A 24,165-nucleotide genomic window follows, 5' to 3' on the forward strand; every position below is an offset into this window, starting at 1 on the left:
TCAAGGTACAGAAGTACTTGAAAATTCTCCCTGAATCTATTGTTGTTTCTTTTCTTCTTAAGAGCATGTAGCCTCTTGTTGTTAAGGTTCTTTGCAGTATGATTCTACTAAAAGCCAGACTTTATCTTGAAATATAGACATTTTGAGATTTTTAAAAATTTGTTTCATTCTTACCTTCTTTAGTGCTTTACTTTTTATATTTATTACATGGAGATATTGTAGCCCCAATAAAAATTAATCAGGGATTTAATTTGGATTTTTTAGTTACATACTAGAATGCAACAGGCCAAACCTCAGTGTCAAAAAGATCAAATTTTGAAGTGAACAAAGATTTCAGAACTCTTACCATCAGAAAAGCAGACTGAAATCCACAGTAACAGTGCAGCAGAACACTGGAAAAATTCTCAAATTAATTTCTATATCACAATTAGGACTTATAGTATTTTAAAATGTTTATTTAGCTACATAATTCAAATGATAGGTTATATATAAAAACTATATATATTTATCTAGAATATTTGATGGATGGAAGAGAAACAGAAAAATATTGGAAGGTGTCAGTGGGGATAAGTTCCCTCTGTAGGAAAACCATGTTTGTTAGGGTGCTGATATCCTCATAACTCTGAAGTCTGAGAGCAGCTTTGTCTGTGCATTGTGTGCACTCCAACTGTGTAATTCTTTTAAAAAAAAGGAAAATGATTTGCATGTGACAGAAACATCTGAAATGCAGCATATCTTTATTGTAGTACATTGTAAATAAAAAAGTGAGGAGTTTTAGAAGTATTTCACAACACAGTAAATTGGATTAATTGCTTTTGTTGAGAAACTAAGAATAATTAATTATTTAGCATTCTCTGAGGGTAAGTAATTTGAGAGGTAAGAAAACAGAAATGTTTAAGAAAATTTTACAAATTTATGAGTAACATAGGTGTGAGAGAGAAATTGAGATTTATGTACTCCAGCAATCAAACATATTATTTGATCCACTATTTTTTTTCAGCTGTACTCTTGATTCTTAAGGTCATGAAGGGTTATGAATTTTAAATCAAATACTGTTAGATAAGCAGAAAAAGGGGGCCAACTGAAACTTAATCCAGCTTCCTCAGTTCAGCAGGAAATGCCTTTATTGTATTTATTTCTGAATTTCTTATTGGATTTAGTAGTTGACCATCTTATTCTGAACAGTCAGAACTGGGATATTTAGAAGAGTCTTGAAAAGGGATTACCAGGCTGTTTTCACTTGCTACATAGCTGAAAGAAGTCATGATATCAACAGCACAGTTTGGGACAACTTCTAAAGCTGGTTTTATCTGCCTTGGAGACTTGACTGACCTCTAACAGCTCTGACAACTTCTGGGTTCAGACTTCTTTCCTCTGTAGCCTCAGTGCTGGAATGGGAATGACTATCCATGGTACTAAAATCTTAATTTGGTTGTCAGCTCTTATCACAGCCATTACTTTCACTCAGACCTGGATGATCTCACACATTTGTTCTTAATAGGCATGTGAAGCTAGTGAATGCTATTTAACATTTATGGATAAAAATAAACTAATCTCCAATTTTAATGAATTTGCAAGTGTGTTATGAAGGTGTTAAATATGTGCAACAGTAAACTTGAGTGAAGTTGAAGTCTGTTCTGCGAAGGTTTACTCTTCTGGAGTTTCAGGAAAGAAAGATTATTTAGAGAGGTTGTAATTTTCTCTTGACATTGCCTGCTTCAAGTCCAGTTCCTAAATTCTAATGTAATGGACTGTGGCAAAATCTCCTTTCAGTAACATTTGGTTTTAGATTTGAACATTTTGATACTCAGTGTGGTAGGATTCTTTTCAACCACTGTGAAAATTCTTGCACTGATATCTGGCCAAGAAGAAGGTTTCTGTCATTCTGCTGCTTAAAAAATAACTCTGCTGCTCAAGACCCAAAAGAGTAGAAGAGTGTTGCAGCAATCTGGGAAGAAAGCAAACAGATATAGGTGTAATTTTGAATACAGGTTACGTTTTCCTAAGGTATCAGTCCTGGGAAGTGGTTACATCTGCCTGTGCTGTCTGCTTTTCCAGTCCCACACCTCTTTATGCTGGAACATGTATTTGTGTGGCCTCAGGGGAGAGTGGAATTAATATTTTGTATTGAACTAAACTATATTTTACAAAAAAACCCCAACCAACCAACAAACCAACCAAAACCCACAAATGCCAAAACCCCCCAAAAAACCCCAAGCAAGAACATGGAAGTTTTAGCTTAGACCAACTCGGAGCAGTAAAGCAGGTCTGAAGAGCAGGACTGGGATTTTGGGACACTCTTGACTTCCACTGCCATGAAGAGTTTTTGAAGGCATATCCCTTAGCATTGGCTGCTAGCAGCAGATCAAGGGAATGGGTTTAAAGCCTTATCATTCTCTCTCAGCACACCCCAGAACTGATAAAATTATTTTTCACATTCAGCATACTTTCTAGAGTTTTGGATACTGCTTATGATTTTAATAACGAGAGAAGGCCACTAGGAAAAAAGAATCCTACAAGAATTTTGGGGTGACATTTTAATTAATTTCAGGGTACAAGAAAACATGTGTATGTATGTAGAAAATTATTTTTTAAAATTCTTTTTGCAGCTACAAACCTTGTGATTTCACTCACCATCAAAAACTTTGTTACTAGTTTTGGTGCTTTCATTTGTGGAGGGTTTTTTTGGGAGTTTGTGTTGGGTTCTGGTTGTTTGTTTTGGTTTTTCCTGCCTACAGCTTTGTATTAGCAGATTTGGGTTTGCTTCCACATGGATTGTACACACCCCCTTGCCATTACAAAGAAGAAAACACAATCATCTTTTCTGCTTCAAGGGCATGACTCATGCTTTCCCCATGACAAAATAAGGTTTTTTTGTGCACACTATAAAGCCTGACTTTTGGAAAACAGCTGGCATCAGATCCATGGCAGGCTTTTGCACCTGCTGGTGTGGCACCCAGCCTGTGAGCTGGGCTTTGTCCTGTTCATCTGCTTCTCTGTGCAGGCTGCCACAGTGTGCCTTTGCACTTGCACAGAGTTAGAGCTGCTGGCACCTTCTGCCACTTGACAGCAGGAACTTGGCATGGCTCATTCCAGCAAAAGCAGTACAGCTGAGATATGTGTGTATTGCAGAAGATGGGGAAATCCTAACTAGCTTTCACAATAGAATAATTGAAAAGCATTGCTGGCTTTCAGTTCTGTAATTGATTCTGCAGTTACACTTAGGACTTACTAGATCATTTAAATTTATGGCTAAAATACGTGAGAAATAAAGCCTCTAGCAAAAAAAAAATTGATTTATTTAGAAGTGCTACCTGTACTTGTATTTTCCATAAAACTTCATGAATTTCAGCTGCAATGTAATCTTCCTTTCTTCTTTTGTACTGTTCTATGATTTTGTCCAGAACAGTTAAACCACTGGCCCGTGATAATTCTGAGTGTGATAACCGAAATTCCAGTTTTGTGAAGAAAAGTTAAACAGACCAAACTTAGTTGTTAGATAAAACTATGAGCATTCTGAATGCTTGGTTCACCACTATGGCATCATGGAGAATTCTTGATGCTATCTGTGAGCAGCATTCATAACCTCTGCTATTTGTCTGAGTAAACGTCAGAGTGCTCAAGGAGAGAGCGATATTAACCAGACTACCTTGCACCAGGATGGGAGGGGAGGGGGAGAGCAGGGCACAATATTTATGGCTCCAGGAACTATAAGTTGTAATTTAATGAGATCAAAGCGTTTGCTGTTTATTTGCTGGACTAGGAGCTCTGAATAAACTGGTTACAAAACAGATACAAAAAAAAAAGGGTAAAAAAAAGCTGCAGGATATTTAAAAGAGGATAAAGACTATAAAATCAAAGGCACCATGTTGTAGAACCTTCTAATATAAAATTAATTTAGCATTCTCTTGAGATTAAGTAATTAATGTTTCAGGAAGAGCAAAGATCCTCCAAATTTATAGCCAGTTCCTGTTTTTACCAGATAATCACTGTTCTCTGCTTTTTTCCTCCTCATTCCCAAGAATGTACACTGTAGTTACAATAGTAATTCCTATCGTATACATGGGTAAAGAATATTTTGCCAGTACCAACTCAATGTCCACTTCTAATATACCTCTTGGAAGAGAAAATAATAAAATGATGAAGTAAATACTTCAAAGAGATGAAACACATTTTACCTGTGAAAATAAACTTTTAGTCACGTGTGAAAAGTTTGAAATTTAGTAAGTCAGTTTTACACATTTCAGTACCTGTAATTTATTCTGTTGTTTCCATACATTATTTCAAAGTAGAGCATAACCAGGATAGTTTAAAAGATTTGTCTCTGTTTTGAATTGCAATGCCTATACTGGATGAACTATTTATATGTGTTTCCTGTGTTAAGGAACTGAAGAAAGTAACTACAGACTTGATAAGGTCCAAGGTCACCTCTCAGTACAGGGTGGGAGAAGAAAACATCAATCTTGCAGTGAAGGAAAAACAGTTTCAAGAACTGCAACAGAAAATCAGAATGGTATTTTGGATTTTAAACAAATTCAAGTTTTGGTGAATATTTTCTGTTCTTCATTCAGCAAACCTCCTGGCAATGATCTCTGATGGATACAGATTAGTGATTCCTTTCTACTGTATTGCATATACATTATAATTAATCTATTTCCACTGTAAACCTTTCCTAGGAAAATAATTGTGCTATGAATATAAGTATAATTTCATTGTAAAAAAATGGGTAGGGGGACATTAAAAAGAAATTCAGTTTCTTTAAATAACCTCATGATGATTCACTATATCACATTCATACTATATTGTTAAAGAAAATAGACAGTGATTTTAAATGCCTTTTACTGTTCTTCATGCTCTTTTCTTTTTTTAAGGAGACAGCAGTCAGTAAAAAAGTTCAAGAAGAAAATACTCACATTAAAGAAGAAAAGCTGGTGAGTTGTTAATACAGCTTTACTATTTAAAAATCACTAAAGAATGTTGGTGCTATATTTCATAGGTTTCTTATTGTACTAAGCTACAAAAACTAGTTAATTTCACTTGTTTACACTTCAGAAATATTTTAATACTGTCCTAAGTGGTATCTTACTGCTCAGTTTTTCTAAAAAGTATTACCAGAACAAAGTCCATTGTTTGACACTTTATTCCAAGTCTTGCATTTTGTCTTTGAATTCAGATGGGGGAAATTTGGTATTCCCATGAAACACTTGTCTACATGTGGGTTCAGTATAAATAAGCAGTAAGGCTAGTATAAAATGCTGTTCTGCTTTCTGGTTGCCAACTGTGTATCCTAACATTGCTGGTATTGAAACCAGGTAAAGTGGGAATCGTGTCAGTGGTGCACGAAGGAAATGATGTTCCATTCATACAGAGCATAAACATTTAGACTATTAAGCAACATCTTTATATCCCCGAACAGAGTTAGGACTGGCTTCTCTTTCTAACTCAGGTATATTCCAGAAAAAAATCCTTTTTAAAAAAAGGCTGTGGAGTCAATTATCAAATGTAGCAAAAGAAATTTTTGTTCCCCTTAATCACAACATAAGGCACTGCTTTACAGAACATTAAGCGTGAAAAGGGTGGTTGGTTTTTTTCCTTTTCTTGAACAATTGCAGAACTTTCACTCTGCAGTTCAGTTAAGGAAACAGGTCAGAGAAGTGTATCATTCTTGGTGCCAGGGAGGGACAAAAGCAGTATCTTGCTGGCATGCCCATAGAGCACTCATCCAGCAGCACTCTTCCAATTTATAAAAGCCTGCTTGCATTTTGAGCTTACTTTTAAAAAATACTTGCCAATAAAAACATGGAAAAAAATGAGAGATGTACTCAGGCCTCATTACTCTCCCAGCCCTGAGTGCACTAAAAGGATTTCTGTGGAGATGAATGGAGCATAATTTGTGGAGCATATTTGCTGTGTTATCTAAGAGAAGGATTCTGGTTTGCATCTCTCTCCTGTTCTGTGTGAATTGCTAGGGTTTGTTTGGTAGGTTAGTTTGAACTTATGGAAGGGTTTGGTGTATTCTGGAGAGGGCTCTAATGTAGAGATGAGCTTCATGTTTCCTCCAAGTGTTTGGGTTTGAAGACATGGATTTCTGTGTTGTGGAGCACTCATAATTCACCTTGATTAACTGAAATGTTGGCTTCAGTGGTTCTTGGACTTAGGCTAGAAATACCATCTAAAGTACAGCTGATTTGTACTAAACTCTATGAGAAAATCAGGCCTATTTCAGAGAAAACTGTCCTAGATTTAAAGGATGTGGCTAGCTCTTCTACTGACCTCTTGGATGGCAATGGCCAAGCAATTCCCCACCTCTGCAGTTCAGTCTTCTGGATGTAAAATTGAACTAAAAATAAATTAACCTTCAGTGAAAAAAATACTATTTATACATTCATGAAAAGAAACGAGAGTACACTAAAATATTGGTTTTATTTTTATTAGATAGCTGTATCTTTTTATCCAGTAGAACCAAAACTAGAATAATTTGAAAACACTTTGCAAGTATGTCAAAGTACTTTGTTTTAATATGTACACCTCTCAATGTATTTTGAAGCAACTGAGCACATCTAAGATTCCTTTCTACCTGAAACTCGGGGTTTTTTCTGTGTGTGTCTTCTTTTAGTAACTCTGTAAGTAGTCTTGAGGGGGTGATGACTGGCTTGTCTGGGTCATTCACTCTGTCTTTCAAACCTTGGAAACGTGTTTTGTAGTGTTCAAAAAAATTGGCTCAGTTTCCAGCAGACTGCAACACACTTCATGGCAGCACTCATAGCACCTTCATCAACTCAAATCAGCTCACTTTGGGTGCCTTTTCTTTTTTTTTTACAATTTCCCCTTCATGAAGTAACAGTACAGTCTTGAGGAAGGTACCACAAAAGTTCAGACCCTGACAGTAAGATGTGATATAGCTGCACCATATGATGAAAAGCTAATGGGTGGTGCTTCACATCTATTAGGATTTAATTCAGAAGATACAGAATAATTTCATGTTAGGGTGATCCATTTATGAAATAATTTCTTTTGGATTTTCCATGTTTTTCAGACCTGTGATATGGTAAGATAGTTATTCTGTTTGTCCTGAATAGAAATCACAGTGGGATTGGATTTGATATATTTTATCCAGATTTGCACTGATGTATAAAGATCGGGTTGATTTTATTTTAACAACAGGAAAAATTTCTGAAAAAGAATATTATAATAGTTTATAATAATGTTAACTTCTCCAAGGTAAAAGGTCAGAAAAATGGGCGTTGTTCTGATTTCTCCCTACAGGTTTTCCCCAATGTTGAGGTTGGAGTTGCTTTTTTGCAGGCATGATTTTGTAAACACTGACAATTAAAAAAAATTAATATAAAAGATATAAATTATCTAATGTTTAAACTTCAGAAACAAAATGTTGCTCAATATATTCTATTCTGTTTGCATTAATAAGGAAATTCTCAGCTCTCTACAGTGTGTGCAGGAGCTGCTTCAGCGAATAACCCAAACGAATGTTAGAATGGAAAGTGAATTAAAAGCACTGAAAGAAGACTATCAGGTCAGATTTTTCTCAATTAGACAAGCTGTTACTATCTGTTATGTATTTTCTAAGTCCAGGGCTGTTAAAGACATCCGTGTGCCTTTCAGAACTTTTGACCTCACTTCCATTGCTCCCTCAGCTCCTTAACTGTCAGCACGAGCCTTGAAGCACAGGCTGTGCTTTCCCTCTTCTCTCCCCAAAGTAAATCATGGTTGCCATTCTCAGCAGCTATTTCTAAAGGGCAAAACCAGAACAGGGTTTCTTTCAAATACTGAAATCAAATTATTTTATGACTTCTGTTTCTTGTAATTTTCATATAGGTACACATTTCTGGGCGACATTTCAGATTTCAGATCTTCGTTCATAGCTGGACCTTCTCCTCATTTTAATAGTACATTAAAGCAGAGGGCCTAAGAAAGAGCATTACCTTTAGCCCTTTCTTGCTGTGTTTTCTGGCATCATATTTATGCTAGAAGTGGGAAGTAGTCATGCTGGAGAGTGTGGAGTTGCAGCACTCCTCAGTTCCCCTTTGTCTTAGCTTAGGGCAAATTTCAGGAGGAAACTTTTGAAGTGGTCCCTTAAGAAGCAACTTTAAGTGGCCTCTCCTCCCACCAGTTCAGGAGACATAAATTTCCTGTGAGAAAAGTGGAAAAAATTATTTATTTAACAAGCAAGGTATTCACAAACATGAAAAAATGAATAATATTAAACAGTAAAACTTCTCAATGTTCTGAAGAGATGGCAAATTCAGAAAGTCTTTCTGAAGTTCAGGGTCCTTTTTGTGGGTGTGTCTTCAGTTTTTTCTCAGTCTCTCTGGGCTCGGGGTGTAGCTTGGGGTGCCCCAGACAATAGACCTGGTGGTACTGGACTGAACAATAGCTGAACAGTTCCTAAGAACTTCTGGCCTCAGGTAACTAAAGCAAACAAACTAATTAAAAGCAAAGGAGAGTTCTCTTCTGCTGTCCATGCTGCAGGCAACAGAGTGGGTGTGGCTTCTTCGCTTCCTTTTCCTGCCAAGGTTAGGATTAAATGTGTGAGAAGGTATTTCTTGCTGGGACTCAGATGCTTATTGGTTCTTATTCTACAGTCTCACAAACTGTGAGTTTTGCAGCACTTCTCTCTAGCAAACTAAAAAATGGAGCTGTCTCTCTCTCTACAAGGCCTTTTAAGGATGAACTGCCCTGTTAAGAAATTACACCCAAATTATTTTTACTTTTTACCCAAGAACCAACCACCCATGCCCTGCAATGTGGACTTTTTTATCCAATTACATCAAACCACCCAAACCCATGGAGAAGAAGGTGATGAAGAAGGACCACCCACCCTTAAACTTCTATCTTGCTTTATATATATTACTATACTCTAAACCCTTAAACACTGAGTTTTTCCCCCTGTGATATCACACACTTCTATTCAAACTCCACACCCACAATCCCAGCTCTGTCATTCCATTTTGGAAGCCTTCTCCACAGCCTCAGGTCAGTGCAGTGCTCTCTTGGGGGTCAGTGCCTGCCAGCACAGAAAGTCTGAAATCCTCAGTAACCAGGGTTCCAAGTGGGTGAGAAGGATGCAGGGGAGCAAGTGCAGTTTCTGCAGGCAACCTGCATGCTGCTTCTCTCCCCCTTCACTCTCAGAACCAGTCTTGAAGGTGTAGAACTTAATATTCAGCATAAACAGAACAGATGACTGGGGATGCAAGCATCATAAAGTAACTCTAGGACGCTCTTTCAGCACATAAAAGCAGCTCAGAACCGTTCAGATTCCACATTTCAATAGCAGTCAGTGCACTGAAGATTAAGGTCATATCCATTCCCATCAGAATTACCATGCAGAGTTCAGGTACAACCACTGTCTGGACTGTTAAAAATTATTAGCTACTGTTTGCCCAGACATAACCACAACTGTTCCACTCTTTGAAGCCAAGGTTTTGAACTAGGAGTTCAGTTAATTTCAAATTGAACTTCCCGTGTGGATGTATACTTTTGTTTCTAAATAAATGCTTCTATGCTAATTTGAAATCATTGACTTTACTCTTAACATGTGTAAGTAGTTTGCTTTCTGCCACAATATAAACATAGGACTTCTATACTTTGATGAAGCAAGTAAGGTTGAAGGTGAGCTATGTTCTCCATAAGAAAGTAGCTGAAACCTCGCTAGGAATTAAAGCATCTGCAACATTTTTACAAAGATTAACTGAATTAGGCTGTAGAATTGCCTAAAGTAGCATGATTTTCTATAGCTTCTGTTATTTGAATATTGGGTCCAGTGAAACAGCTGGATTACTTGCTATTGATACAGTCCTGGTTTTTGTTAAAGTAAGAAGGTAATGTGCTTTTTATTTTTAAGATAATTGGAATTTCTTTGGAGATTAAAACAGAGGCTGGAGATAATTAATGTATGTAACCCTACTGGTGATGACTTTCATAATACAGGAATCCTTTAGTCCTTTGTGTCAGGCCTATTGAAAAGCAAGTCTATTTTAAAGTGCCTTTTTCTGATAGCATTTCTGAGCTATTGTTTCCCCTCTCAGATGAAGTTTATAGTATGCCTTAAAGCTCCGGCTAAAACAGTAAATGGTATCTCTGAATCTTCTCTTTGAAGACTGCACATAAATGTCTACAAGTGTGGCTTGTTTTCCTTCTTGTTAAGGTATGGATGGAGGACATGTCTCTGTTTTGCAGCCTGTGCACGCCAAAAATTGATTTCTGGTTGCAATTATGCTAATTCTGATGGCAGCCTGCTCTGATTTGGGTCTGTTTGTATTAGACATTGGGAAGGTATTACTGTTTTCAATTTTTCTAACTACAGCACAAACCACTGCTGGTCATCAAAGCTTCAGTGCAGTCCTCAAAGATGACTTCAGGCATAAATACTTCAGATGAAATGGGTGTTGCAAGGCATGAGTAACCAGTATGAGGCTCTTGGTTCAACCTTCATTACTTAAACTGGTGTGAATAGACCTTTTTTTTCAGTTTGATACAATTACCATGACATTCCAAGGAATGAGACAATATTAGCTTCTTATTTTGGATTTTTGCAATCATTACCATGATATTCCAAGGAATGAGACAATATTAGCTTCTTATTTTGCATTTTTGCCTTTTTTTTTTTTTTTTAAATAGGGAGCTGAATATATTACTTAAAAAAATATCTTCTTAAACAGATGACAGAATACTTGAGAATGCAAGGAATTCAGGTGTTCCTGTCTGTACAACTGGCTTTAACATGTGATCAGTTCCATACATCTGCTACTTCTGAGATTTGCCCTAAGAGCTGTGCTGTGAATTACTATAATCATCCATCACCAAGGAGGTTGCATTTCAGGTGCAAGTGAAAGCATCCTTGGAGTTAAGAGCAGCTTCATCAAAGAGAGGTGGTCTTGGATTCCTGATTTATACAGCTGGATGAAAGACTCTACATCAGGGTGGGATTATTCAGACAGTGTATGGCTGAATTGACCCATTTTTGGAAATACATAATCTGTCAAAGAAGATCCATTATATTCTTATGCACAGCTTTTCCCATGTGTACAAAAGTCCAGGGTGGTTTGAATTTTCCTTCTGTTAGTACCTGTAAAATATAATTTTTAGTAGTGTAGCTAAATTAACATAGACATTTTTAAGTTAGAGCTAAGTGAATCAACAAGTGGACTCATTTTTGATTAAAAGATTTAGTAAAAAGGAATTGGTTTGGAGTATTGCCCCCATAACATTTTTCAAGTGGACTTTCAAAGAAGCTCAGCAGAATCATAAATATGTAGCTGGTAATACAGCTCATGCATTCCAGTTATGCTTACATTATCAAATATATTTGTGTCATCTATATAGCAGGTAATGGAATGCAGTGACTCTTATCTTCCATATTGTTTGCTATAAAAATATGATAGGATAAAAATTCCAAGAGTACCTGATACGTGTGTGAAGTTGCTGCTGATTTACACAAGACTCCTTTAATTTAGCACAGGAAAGCTGAAAGAGTTAGCCCAAAACTGTTGCAAGTACAGTTACGGTGGTATAAAACTTAATATTATTCTTATTTCAATGCACTCCTATTTCAGGGACCTAATAAAAATAAATTAAAGTATAATAAGATATATCCTTCATGTTGCAGTAGATATGTTTTAGAATGTAAAGATTGTATAGTTTATAAGAGAGGTTAATAAACAATTTAGGACAGAAAAACTGATTATAAAAGTATTTTTTTTCCCTGTCAGTATACAGTAGTTTTTTCTTTAAGTACAATGGCTCTGGATTATGCTACATTTCATATCTCTCATCTCTGGACTTTATATTACTTTTTCAGCACATTAAAACTTATGCAGTGAAACTGAATAATGGCAAATGTTTTTATACCCTTTTATAGCCATTTCTTTTTTCATAACCTCCCCCTGTTTCCTGTTAGCTAAACTATAAGCACCTTTCTGTTAATTTATGAAAATTATTGTTGAGATAGCACATTATCACTGATCTGTATGGCACTTGCAGCATGTTAGAAGCAAAGGTCCAAGCAACATAAAACACATCAAAATTCATTAATGTGGTATTGATTATTTTTTGGATAATTAATTTTATTGCAGGCCCTTGAAAGAGATAATGAGCTGCAAAGGGAGAAGGCAAAGGAAAATGAAGAAAAGTTCCTTAATCTTCAGAATGAGCACGAGAAGGCACTAAGAACTTGGAAAAATGATGTAGGTTTATTAAATTAAATGCTTTAGTATGAAGAGTTTTTTGGAATAGTTGTCAAGCATTTCAAGTAATCTCTAAAAGCCAAGAAAATATTGCAGAAATAATGCAATAAAAACAACTAATTTCTTCTCCAGTAATACAGATACTTCTAGAAATGAATATTTTTTTCAAGGTAGATTTAGGTTGACTTCTGTGCTCTAAAAGGTCAGTGCTCTTCCTGCAGTTCTGGTTTGAAAGGAATTCTTCAGTGTGGACTGAGGGTGAAAGGGGATAAGAAAAGGTGTGTGTCTGCTATGTCCCCCTAGTGAATTCACCTCTGTGGACACCTAAACAATAGTTTGTCTTCTATATTTGACATTCTTTCTATTACCTCATTACTTTTATAGAATACCTCAGTAATTATTTAATCCTAAACAATTAGCAAAATATTGTAGCTGTAAAAATTGTCTGCAATAATAAATGCATGTTTAGATGTAGGAAAGATTAATACCCCTTCAATAAGACAAGATCTGCTTAATGTGTGGAAACCAGACTCGGCAGCATTTGTTTAATAGTCTGTCTTTTTTATTTCTATGTGCTTGGCACTTGCTGCCAGAAAGGTTTTGATTTTGGTAGATAGATTTCCAGGGAAACTGTGGGGGAATAATGCAAAGTTGTCCTTGTAATTCTATTGTCTAAGGCTCACTCCTTTGAGTGCAGCCACTATAGGGATGACTGCAACCGTGAGACCACAAAATAGCTGAACTGTTCTGATGCTCAGTTCCCTGAGAAGATTTGATTTCCCTGATCCCTTGGAGAATTTTATACCATAATTTCCTCTATAGATATGGGAATTTGCCCTGCTTATTTCTCAGGAACATTTGCATCTGTCTGTAGAAGAAAATTGTTATTCCTTTTCATATTTCTGCTATGGCTAACTAGAAGTTTTGTCTCCTAAAGTAAACAATCAAGGATAAAGTTAACACTGGTCCAGAAATCTCTGTAAATTAAGTGAAGGTATTGCTGTAAAATTGCCCTTTGATTCTTTTTACAAGTTGTAGTTTGGACCATTCAGTTAGTTCTAAATGCAGAAATTTAATTGTTACATATTTTCTGAAGGAGGATTGGATACTTGAGGCTCTTTACAGTAGTGTAAATTATTTGCTGTTGTGCTTTCTTGACAAGGTAGGTAGAGAATGAATATTGAATATTATAAAAGGAAGAAAGCTACAAATACAAATACCGCTTTTTTGGAGTATTGCTACTACAAGTAAATGGTGAAAAAAAAAAAAATCCCAAACCAGTTAATAAAAGCTATAATCTGTAATGGTAATGTGGTTAAAATTTTGCTTGAATGAAAGAGCTCAATTACTTTGTACAAAGAAATTCCTTAGCATACTTTCTTTTAAGGATGGCGTTTCATTTGCTAAGCTGTTCATACCTTTGAAAAATGCTGGTTTACCCATTTGAACATGCAGTAAAGTGTTTGTGTGCTCTGTGTACTTGCAATTATTACAGGAGGAAAACATGAGAAGAGAAATACACACTATTAAAAATGAGCTGAATTCCCTTAAAGGACTTCATAGACATCTTGAAGATTATCATCCTCCTCCAGGAAATCAGCATTCCGAGCAAGTGGAAAATCTGCAGGTAAATGTCTTTACTAGCTGCAGTGTGTCTTGTAAAAATCCCGGAGAACTAAAGATATGACAGTTTTTCTAATCCTGTCTGTCATGTCCTCTGATCCTCCTTTGACATGACTCAGCCTAGAAATTTATGTGACAATAGCCCTAAATATCATTGAAACTTCCTGTACCCACAGAAGGTTCTTCTTTCGTCAAGAGAGGTGTTTATAGCACAGAATCCTGAGATACTACTTCATTAATAAATTTTTGCCTAACAGACAGCAGTTAACTTAAGCAACCTATGTTTACTAAACCCTATTTCCCATTTTCTATGGGTATTTCTCAAATACTGGGGCAGATCCAATTGACTTCATGTAAGTTGCCTGGAGGTGTGGAAGCAGCTCCACATCTGCTGAGAGGAACTAATTTTAGCTTCTCTGAAAGCTGTAACAGGAGACAGATCAGAAGTTGTTATCAATACACAGGTTATCTAAGTGCTTCAGTTTTAGTGTAAGAAACACCAACCTTTATGTCACACAGCATGTTTAGGAGTCATCAAAGGCACAGTGAGCTCATCAGGTGGTGAATGCAGGAGGTAAAAGACTTTCAGCCTGAACTAGAATTGAGCTTGGATTGTTGGGTGAGCCAAAGCCATGTTCAGCTCCAGGTGCTGGGCACATATGGGAAGTCAACCAGTGGTTAAGAACACAAAGATGGGTTTTTGGAACAAAAGGAAGACCACTTAGCAGCTCTGTGTTATCCCATGATCCCTGCAGCTATACATACAGATATAACAGATCCCTCTGTTATATCCCCCGCAGCTCTGTGTTATCCCATGATCAAACTGGATTGCAAATTTGTATTCCAGCCTTCTGTGAGATTGAAAAAATTGAGCAGAGTCAGAAGCCATAAGAAACTTTCTCTGTGCATTGTGGTCTGTTGTTCTGTTGAGTATTTTCCATTATCTTTTACAAACAAGTAATGGTCTGTCTTCAAAGAACAGAAAACCCATTTTTCATGTATACAATCTTGTTTGTAGTGTTAAGAAAATAGGAAGACACTGGGACTGTAAACACCGGTAACTATTTTAGAGCTAGTCCATGAATTGTCAGTAAAATGACAAGCAGTAAAAATATTTTAGGATTTGGAAGAATTTAAAATCAATCTTTTTTCAATGCACAAACATACACATATACATGGCTGTGGTATGGGCTTAATAATGCAAGGGAAATTAGATTTGAAATGATTACTCATTGTGCCAAAGCTGAACTCTACAAGGAATTATGCAAATTGTGTATCTTAAAAATCACTGGTTCCTCGAATGGAAAAGGAATATTGATTTTGTTTAGGATGCAGAATCAAAGTGATAAGGCATTCATGATAAACAGTACTGGTGCTTACTAACATAACCCCATGGCTTTGAAAGCAGAAAAGCTTAAAGCATATGCTCATAAATGCAAAAGAGGTCAGATGTCTTCCAAATATACATCTTACACTATTTTATGGCAAATTGCCACACCACTTTGTGTTGTACAATCATTAGATTTCCAAAGCTGGGCAGGTTGGACTGAGTGGAACACTGCCAAGAAGCTGCAGCAGATCATATTGGTTGTTCTGATTTGTGGAATTTCACCTTGTATCACTAATGAGTCAGCCTCTAGTGACACATAAAAGGGAAAGGTGTTGGCTTGACTGTGGTTCCAAGTGTTCTAAGGAAATATGCTTATACTTATTTTTACACCTAGTGCAATCTGAAATCCCTGTGGTTATTTGTGGGGCATGAAATCCAGAATGTATTTAAACTTCTTCACACTGATCACCTCTGGAATAGTAATTAAACAAAAGGCATTTTTAAAAGAAAGGTACAGTGTCAGACCTCATTACAAACTTGGATTGCAATTTAGTTTAACCTTACCATGCTTCACATTTAGTTAGATACAGTTTGTAATTCAGCTGTGTGCCATTAGAGGACAGGGTTACAGCCACCAATGGCTTGCTGTAATTCATTTGTGGGTGTATGTACAGGAAGATCTGTTTTCAGAAGGGCTTGAATTTCATACTATGAAATAGTCTGTTGAGGGAGAGGATACTTAGGGATATGTGTGTTTCTTTGTTAGATTTTACTAAATCACAGGCAAAAAATTAAAATCCAAGTTTGAAAGTTCTGGTTTTTAGGTGTTTTAGTTTGTCCATCTTGGAACTATTTTTTAAGGGCTGAACAGCCATTTGAATTTATTGAAAAGCAGGTTTCTTCAACCCCATCTGAAAACCTGGAATGGAAACATGAAACCTTTCTGCCTTTCTGTGAACACTTTGTCCTGTTTATTTCAGATGCAGTCACCAGCTCAGCCCACACCAGCAAATGTGGTAAGTTCCACTGCACTGGCTGTCTTACTACTGTACAAAAGAGCAAGATACACAGTTAGAGAGTGGTGCTTGATGTTTCTGTCTGAAGAAAGAGCTCCTAAAAACTAAAGATTGTAAGATAATTACAGATTTCAGGAAAGAAAAAGGAAATTTCTACTATTTGTGTTCCAAAAGCTTGAAAGCATGATGCCAGGGCTTATAGAGCAAGGAAGCAAAGTTAATTAAAAACCTAGAAAAAAACAGATGCAATATATACAATTTCCAAGTGTGACAGGGAAAATGATGATAAAACATGAGGAAAAGAGAAAAATTTCAACTGAAACTTCAAATTGAGGGTCGAGGAAAATGATTTGAGGACCCTCCTCTATTTATCATGACCCCTCCCTCCCCCAAACCAGCAGAGCTGGGAGCATCAGGATGTTCCTGTGACCTGTAGGAAACTGTTTCTGGCAGATTTGTGTTCTACATCCCCTACTCTGCCCGCACTGCAACAGCCCCATTTTTTAGCAGTGCTGTCTCCCTGCCTCCCTCCACTCTGCAATATTCTCTGTCCTCCCCACACTCCCAGTGCTCAAGCACAGCTCTTGTAGCTCCCTCCCACATCCCAGCCTTCCTTCTGCAACACCTCCAGTCACCCAAGTATCTTCAGCTCTTTCCCACATCTTTTATGGACTAAGCTCCCTCCCACATCTGCCTATTTTATTTCCTATCTTTAGGGCAAGAGCCAGCACGTGCTCCTGTCTTCAGCTGCCAAACAGTTGATGATGATAAAGGATGCATCTCCTTTTGCCTTTATTTTGGTGGGATTTTATTATCTTCACTATTCAGGCCCTAGTTTCCACAGAACTTCATTGACTGCAGCTTTTAAAACTGAACACAAATACAGATGCAGTAGTAGACCAGTGATTTAGACTTTTAAGTAGACAAATCTTTCAGGCTTCTAGTCTTGTTGAATTGACTCAAATTCCTGTTAAAAAGCTATTTGGGAGGGAATGAGGAACTAAATGTCAGGGATTGTATATTCAGAAGCCTTATTTGCCTATGAAATGAAGTTAAAAGTCCTGGGCATTTTGCTAGAAAAAAACGTTGTTTGTATGTGCATGTGTTGTTTTTGCGTGCTGTTGTTTATGTGTTTGGGTGTAAACAGCAGTCATGCAGGCTTTTTGCACATGCAATTACTGAGTGGGTCACTGCGTGAGCCAGCAGAGAGAGGGAGAGATCCAATCACCACACGTACAACACAAATTCCTTCCACTGAGGAATTCTGTCAAATGTATAACTTTGTGCACTGTAATATAGCAGGACCTGAATTCTTTCCTACTCTTCTAGGGTATTAGTCTGCTTTTTTCTTTTCCTCTGTTTACATTTACTTTTTATGCCTAAGGTCTTTGTTTTCCATCAGAATGGTAAAATTAATTTTAAGTCTCAGTCCTGAACTTTTTACCTAATCAGTGACTATAGTAAATTACTAAAATACCTATAATCTTTTGTTCCTTCCTATGCTAGAGTAGTCAAGAACACACAAAATGCAGTGAAATACAGGCTATTCAGAAAGAACATGAGTTTATGCAGTCTGTAAAAAGAAAATATGGTAATGGTGGAAATGAAGAAGAAACTGAAGTAAAAACCACAAGGGACCAGTCTTCAAGCATTGAGGAATTAAAGATAGAACAAAGTAATAACCTTGCATGGATAATAGAGATAAGTAGTATTGTTAAGAAAGGATAAATATTTTCAGATATAGTATATGACAAAAGAGGGCTTAAATTCTGAATTAAATGGTCGTATCTAAAATCTACAGAATGTTAATATTCCCTACTCTCTCAGTTTGTAAATATTTTTACAAGTGGCCATAGCGCAATACTTACCTTCAGTGACTTTTTGACAGGCTTGTGTGTGTAATATAAGATATCAGTATTGATACCGATCCTGAGTCCACCTCTTTGGAAATTCTAAAATTTCCAAAAAATTTATTTTATTTATTTTACCAAAAATGGAAAAATAAAGCATTACATAACCTCTGGGTTATCAGTCACTAACTAGAGAATACCCTCACTCTACAGGGCCACAAGTTCTTGAGAACAGTTTTAAGGATGAAATTAATGTTGCTAGCCCTTGTGAAGTAGAGCAAAGGGAGGCTGCTTCCAGGAACACCCTCTGCACAGATACTGATTTAATTACCCAAGGACACACCTGGGAAATGCATGTCCCTGGATGCAGAGAGGCAGAAGGAACAGCACACAGAACATCACCAGCTGAAAACAATGCAGATTCAGATCAAAAGCCACAGGACAGCACTGAGCCTTTGGCAGCACACCACACACAAACAAGGAAGGACTTTTTGGGCAGTGCTGAGAATGCAGGTGCTGACAGGAAAAACAGAAGTCAGGAGACCAACACCAGCAAGGAAGAACTGTGTAATACTGGAGATGAATCAATTTGTGCCAAGGCAGATGCAAAGTCAGACAGCAGACAGCACAACAGAAGTGTCCTCACACCTGAAGTACCCAAACCTGAGTCTGAAGCTGTTCTTTGCACTGAGAAGAGTGCTCTGCATGACAGAAGTACAGACAACCACCAAGCTAAGGAGTTAAGTTTTGGCATCCTACCTTACACCACAGAGAATTCTCAAGCAGAATACCAAAAATGCAGCTTGCTAGATAGTAGCAATTCTGTAGGCAGTGGATTGCATAAAACAGAAAAAAACTTAAATCTGAGTGGTTTACCTAGAGATAAACTTCCTCTGGAACAGACACCCGTGGATGCTGAAGGCAGAAATGATGACAGTACCAGAAACATGAACAGCACTGGTGTTCTGGCAACTGATGCTCAACAGCCACCGACTGCTTGTTGTGATAACACAAGTGCTGATGATGCTGCTGCAAAAGAATGCAGAGATAAAAAGTGTCTCTTAGGTACTTTTAATTTATGCCCCCCAAAAACGGAGAGAGGAATAAATGCAGATGACATGCACAGCAAGCAACCTGAACAAAGCAGTGCTAAACAAACAGGGAATGCTTCAAACACATGGACTTCCAGTGCTGGAGCCAAATCTCCAGTAAAGGTTGATGGTCTTGAAATTGCTCACAAAACCCCCCCAGCAGATAAGGCATGTACAGATAAACTAATTCCACATAAAAATGTTAACAATGGTACTCAGATACACTCCATCAAAACTGGACATTCCCTGGAGATTAATACTTCAACAAATAACACATTGTTAAAAGAGAAAAAAGACTTGCTGAGTAGTACAGTTCCAGGAATGAAGCTTGCTGAGGGTCACCTGAAAGAATCATGCTCTTTATCCATGAGAACATCTGGAAATTTAGTAAACATAAGTGTAAGGTCATCCTTTGATCTTCCCACCTCAGATAAAAAAGCTGAGAAAACACCACTATACTTGAATTTTTTAGCTCTCAGTTCTTGTTCAAGAGTAAATCAAATGAGAGGTCAAGCTACATGGACTTCAGCTACCAAGGAGTTTTCCCTTTTGAAAGACAAACCACCATGCTTAGTGGAAAACACAAACATTATTTCAAACACACAGAGTCAAGGTCTCAGTGAAAATGGGAGCAGTGGAGAAACAAGACAAGGTAAGAAAATATAAGCATTAATGTTTGAACCATGTAGTGCTTAGAAAAATTATTAAACTGTTACATTTCTATATCTAAGCTTTGTGTAGAAAAATGTAAACCTGACATTTTAGTTTTATCACAAAAAGGTGAGATTGCTTTGTTTATGCTATAAATGCAACTAAACAGCTTTTCTTAGCTTATTAATCAATTACTTGATTAATTTTTTTTCCTCATATTTCCTTTTGTGAAATAACAGCGGTGCAATGACAAATGGAATTTTGATAGGCGTTTCTAACCCTCATGTACAGCATATTCTATCAGGGCTCTGCATGGATCTGAAAAGCACTGAGCAGCTTTTGCAAATTATTCAGTGTTCTCATTTTGCATCAAAATTTGGGTAGATTTTGAACCAGTAGATACTTCTTTGAATGGGTCTTACAGAAATTTACTTTTTATTTTATTGTACATCTCTAATTTAGATGGACCATTAAAACCATCTGAATGTGTTGAGTGTGTGAAAGGAATTTGTATTCTGTCAGGCTCTGGAAAACACAGAGCTTGAGGTACTCAAGGAGCATTATAATCTCCTGCTATTGACACTTGGTTATTTGTTGAGCAATATTTTGCACATACAAAATAGCAAATATGAACTTTATTCCATGGGTTTCTAAATCATTAGTGAGATGTGGAAAGTCTGTATTTTAGATTTACTTTGCAATAAAATGAGCTGGTAATTACCCCAAAACTAGAGCCCTGGGTGTTAGATGTTTTCCAAAGAGCAGCGTGTTTGTGTCTATAGAGTTTTTATTGGTGCACTGTTTCCACCTTTGGGCCTTGAACATACCAAGAGCAGAGTGGACTCCCATCCTTAGTCTGTAGCCAGTGGCAGACAGAAACCCAGCAGTCTGGTTTCTTTACGTTGCTCTGTTGTTATGAATTTAGCTCTGTAGGTAATTTTGTTGCTGTCCTTGGTCTCCTGCCCATGTTCAGATGCACATTTTTTGAAGTTCAGTTTCAGAAATGGCTTTGTGCCTAAAACAGCAGTAGTGGTAGCAAGGTAGCAGAATCCTGATCTCAGATGGCACGTTATTTCTTTTAATAATGTGAATTTTGGTATCTGTTTCAATAAAATGAATGCCTAGTTCATGATGTTCTGCATGTATCTTTTCTGTAAGAACAGACAGAGCTATCTAAATTTCTTCCCTGTGAGTTTCTCCTCCTCTTGTTGTCACAAACCTTTCTGTATGCAAAGTACTGGAACTCCAAGTGACTCGGAGAGGTTCTGAGAGATTCATCCAAAGGAATTGGTAGGGAACAAACTCCAGTCCCTCAGTTGAGTTGCCTAGTGACCAGACCCCTTGAATTCCAGCAAACCTCCATGATGAGGGTCTTGGTCTGTGTCCCAGATGTGCCCCATGCTGCCAAATTGAGGCAGGTCCCTCCTTGAGCCTGCTGTCCTCTGGGAATGCTGCACCTCCTTGGGAGAGTGGAGAACCTCCCTGTGAGGGCTCTTACAAGTCACTGCAGCTCCCAGTGTTTGCTGTGCTTGGGGTTTGTGTTGTTTTGTTTGCAGATCTCTTCCCAAATGGCAGACCTGCAGTGGGAGCCATGTGGACACTGGACCTACATTTAAATCTTTTTTTTTTTTTTGACTGACTGGAGCACAAACCATTTAGCCATATGGGAGAGCTAGAGGTGAAGAGAATTGGTGAAAGAGTTGAGTACATCTATCTGAGGGAATTCCTTCTACTGCCTAACCACAGTGCAATTTATTATTCATACACTGGTTCCCAGGGAGCAGATACTCCACATCAGTAAATGAAGGAATGAATGAACTGGGAATGGGAAAGATCTTCCTGGCAGATGCTTAAAAAAGAAAATAAACACATAACCATTTTCCGCTTCCTCCCAAGAGAAAATGTCAGTATTCTGAAATAACTGTTGCATAACCATGAGGTAACATGTATTTTCATAGCAAAAGAAGGTTTTACTGTCAATGCAGTGGTCCACAGGCATCTGTGCAGTGACAAAACAGCTCCTGTTTGTACTGTGAGGAACTGTGAAAGCATCCCTGTGTTTTCATCTTGCAAGGAATTTGATATTGCTTGCAACAGAATCTACTGGTGCTGCATGAAGCCTCTGAAGGACTTATACTTGTCTGTGATTAATCTACTCACCTGCCTTTCCTACCTTTAGAAAATGGCTATTGCCTGACCACCTGAAACACCAGATAGAGCCATTAAAGACTCTATCAAAGACTCCTAATCTAAAATGTTTTTGATTGTCTGAAAAGGTTTGTATTCATGTCTTCTCTCATTATAAGTCACTCTGGAATATCATGTTACAATGGTATTAATTATGCATTTTATTATTGTTATCAGACAGTGAGTTTAAAGTAATAGTGTTTGAAACAATATGTTCAGTTAGAATATTTAGAATACATACACTTACTATAAATCACTTTTCTGTTATTAACTTAATATGTGAAAATGAGAGAAAACATTTTTAATACCTCATCTTTAGAGAAAAAATAGATGAAGCATGTGAAAGAAAAAATGAAGGGCAAAAGCCAACAACAAAGATTCAGGGATTTAAACCAAAAATATTTGATTTTTTAAGATCAGAGGTAAACCAGTTTAGTCATTCACAATTAGTGCCTGGAGACTAAATTGCAGTTGTTACCATTTCCTTTTTGTCAATCAGGTTCTAGCAGTTCGAGCAGAGCTGCTGACACTCTGAATACCTCCAGTATCCACCAAGAGCCCCAGGGAGAGCCTAGTGAAGAATGGAATGCTACAGCAAAGGCTTTTTATGATTCTTCTTTTCCCACAGAACATGTAAGTCAATTAAAAATATTGCAGACCAGACCTCAGTGAGCTAATTCCACAGATATTTGTACAACTGTACCCATCTGGATACTTGAGGGCTGAGTCAATCTCCGAAATAATATCAAAAGGGCAACAAGACACCATTTTTCACAATTAAGGTTGATAGAAAGCAGCAGGAAAAAGTCACAGCATATGAATCAAACAGATGCTAACCAGTCTGTTTGGGAGGGGAGGAAGAGGCCTAGTCTATTGTGTACCCTAATAAAAATCATCACCTGCAGTAAAAGTAGAAGTTAAAAAAAAAAAAAAAAGGAAAACAGTAGTATGTAAAAGTATAAAAACATTGTTTTCTCTATTACTTGGTAAGACCATGTAATTTAAAAGAATCCATGGAGGAATAAAAATTCAGCACATCTGTGAATTAGAGCCTATCCATTTATCACACACTGTAGTTTATTTTGTAGGGTAACATCACACAAACATGTAAAAACCTGTTGTTTCCAATGACTCATCACTGCATTTTCAGATCTGTGTTAGACTCTGGAGCTTGAACAGCTCTAACTGCTCTATCACAATTTGTTGAATGTATGGTTCAAATGTGATAGAGCAATTTACAGCTGCAGCTGACCTTTCCTCTTCCTAGAGGAGGTTCTGGAGGTATTTTTATTTCTCAGCTAGTTAGGGCTGTCTCTGGATGAGCTGTACAGTGGTTTCCAGTGACAGGGTTGGCTGACTTCAGCAGATAATCAGGTTTTGATGCCATCAGCATCCACATTGCCTGAAATTCACAAGACTGATATTTTAAATTACTGGACTTTCCTAGCCTGACTCTACTTGTGAATGACACTGAGGTGGATTTTTCACTCTTGCTTTTTCTCAGAGGTGGAACCAGGAGTTGAGTGAACTCCACTATGTAACCTACAACTGAAGCAAAGCTGTGTTTCATTATCTGGTTGTGGTTATTCTTGCTTTGCCACTTCCAAACTAAAGCTCCTGCTATGCTAGCTAAGACAAAGCAGAGATGGACAAGAGCAGTTCCTTGCGGGTTTCACCTTAAATTTTCCAAATCCTTCATCTACAAAATCTCAGCCTGCAATAATGCAGAGCACTCCCTCCTTTCTGTGCTGGTGTCATTCTAATACCTTCTGTTCTCAACTTTTTGTCATTTTAATGACCAAGATAAACAAACTGTTGGGAGATTAAAAATGGGCTCGACAGTCTTTTTTGCTGCTTCGTTTGCTTTGACTAACATGTATGATTGCAACTGGAGCAGACTAGAGCCTTCTACAATTTGGGTAATTTCATTCAGTCACACTACAGTACTCTGAAAAGGGATAAAAATTATCAACAAATGCTACAGGTACACTTATAATTCTAGTAAAAATTTTAAGAACTGTTTTAAACATTAGTCTGCCCATGCTTAAGTACCACAGTAAGGATGAATAAGGACCCCCAGCTCAGTTTAAACATGCAGATTTCAGTACAGGACAGGTTCAGCCCCCCATGCTATTCCATAGATTTTGACTAGTGGCTTGCAGTGAAGTATGATCTGTTTGTTGCTGAGGCCTTGGGGGAAAGCACGAGAGAATTACC

The 24,165-nt window shown here is 37.3% G+C and overlaps 1 protein-coding gene across 1 annotated transcript in view; it reads left to right on the forward strand.

Moving 5' to 3' along the window:
• Window positions 1-24,165, forward strand: part of CCDC73 (coiled-coil domain containing 73) — a 73,575-nt gene that overhangs the window by 47,463 nt on the left and 1,947 nt on the right. The window contains exons 11-19 of the mRNA XM_041423252.1: window positions 4,385-4,513; window positions 4,872-4,931; window positions 7,427-7,531; window positions 12,090-12,200; window positions 13,696-13,827; window positions 16,134-16,169; window positions 17,676-17,844; window positions 18,233-19,762; window positions 22,448-22,581. Of these exons, the coding sequence (XP_041279186.1) occupies window positions 4,385-4,513; window positions 4,872-4,931; window positions 7,427-7,531; window positions 12,090-12,200; window positions 13,696-13,827; window positions 16,134-16,169; window positions 17,676-17,844; window positions 18,233-19,762; window positions 22,448-22,581 (2,406 nt within the window). The remainder of the gene's footprint in view (window positions 1-4,384; window positions 4,514-4,871; window positions 4,932-7,426; window positions 7,532-12,089; window positions 12,201-13,695; window positions 13,828-16,133; window positions 16,170-17,675; window positions 17,845-18,232; window positions 19,763-22,447; window positions 22,582-24,165) is intronic.

Source organism: Onychostruthus taczanowskii, unplaced genomic scaffold (genome assembly GCF_017590055.1).
Source record: "Onychostruthus taczanowskii isolate IOZ18803 unplaced genomic scaffold, ASM1759005v1 scaffold76, whole genome shotgun sequence".
NCBI lineage: Eukaryota > Metazoa > Chordata > Aves > Passeriformes > Passeridae > Onychostruthus > Onychostruthus taczanowskii.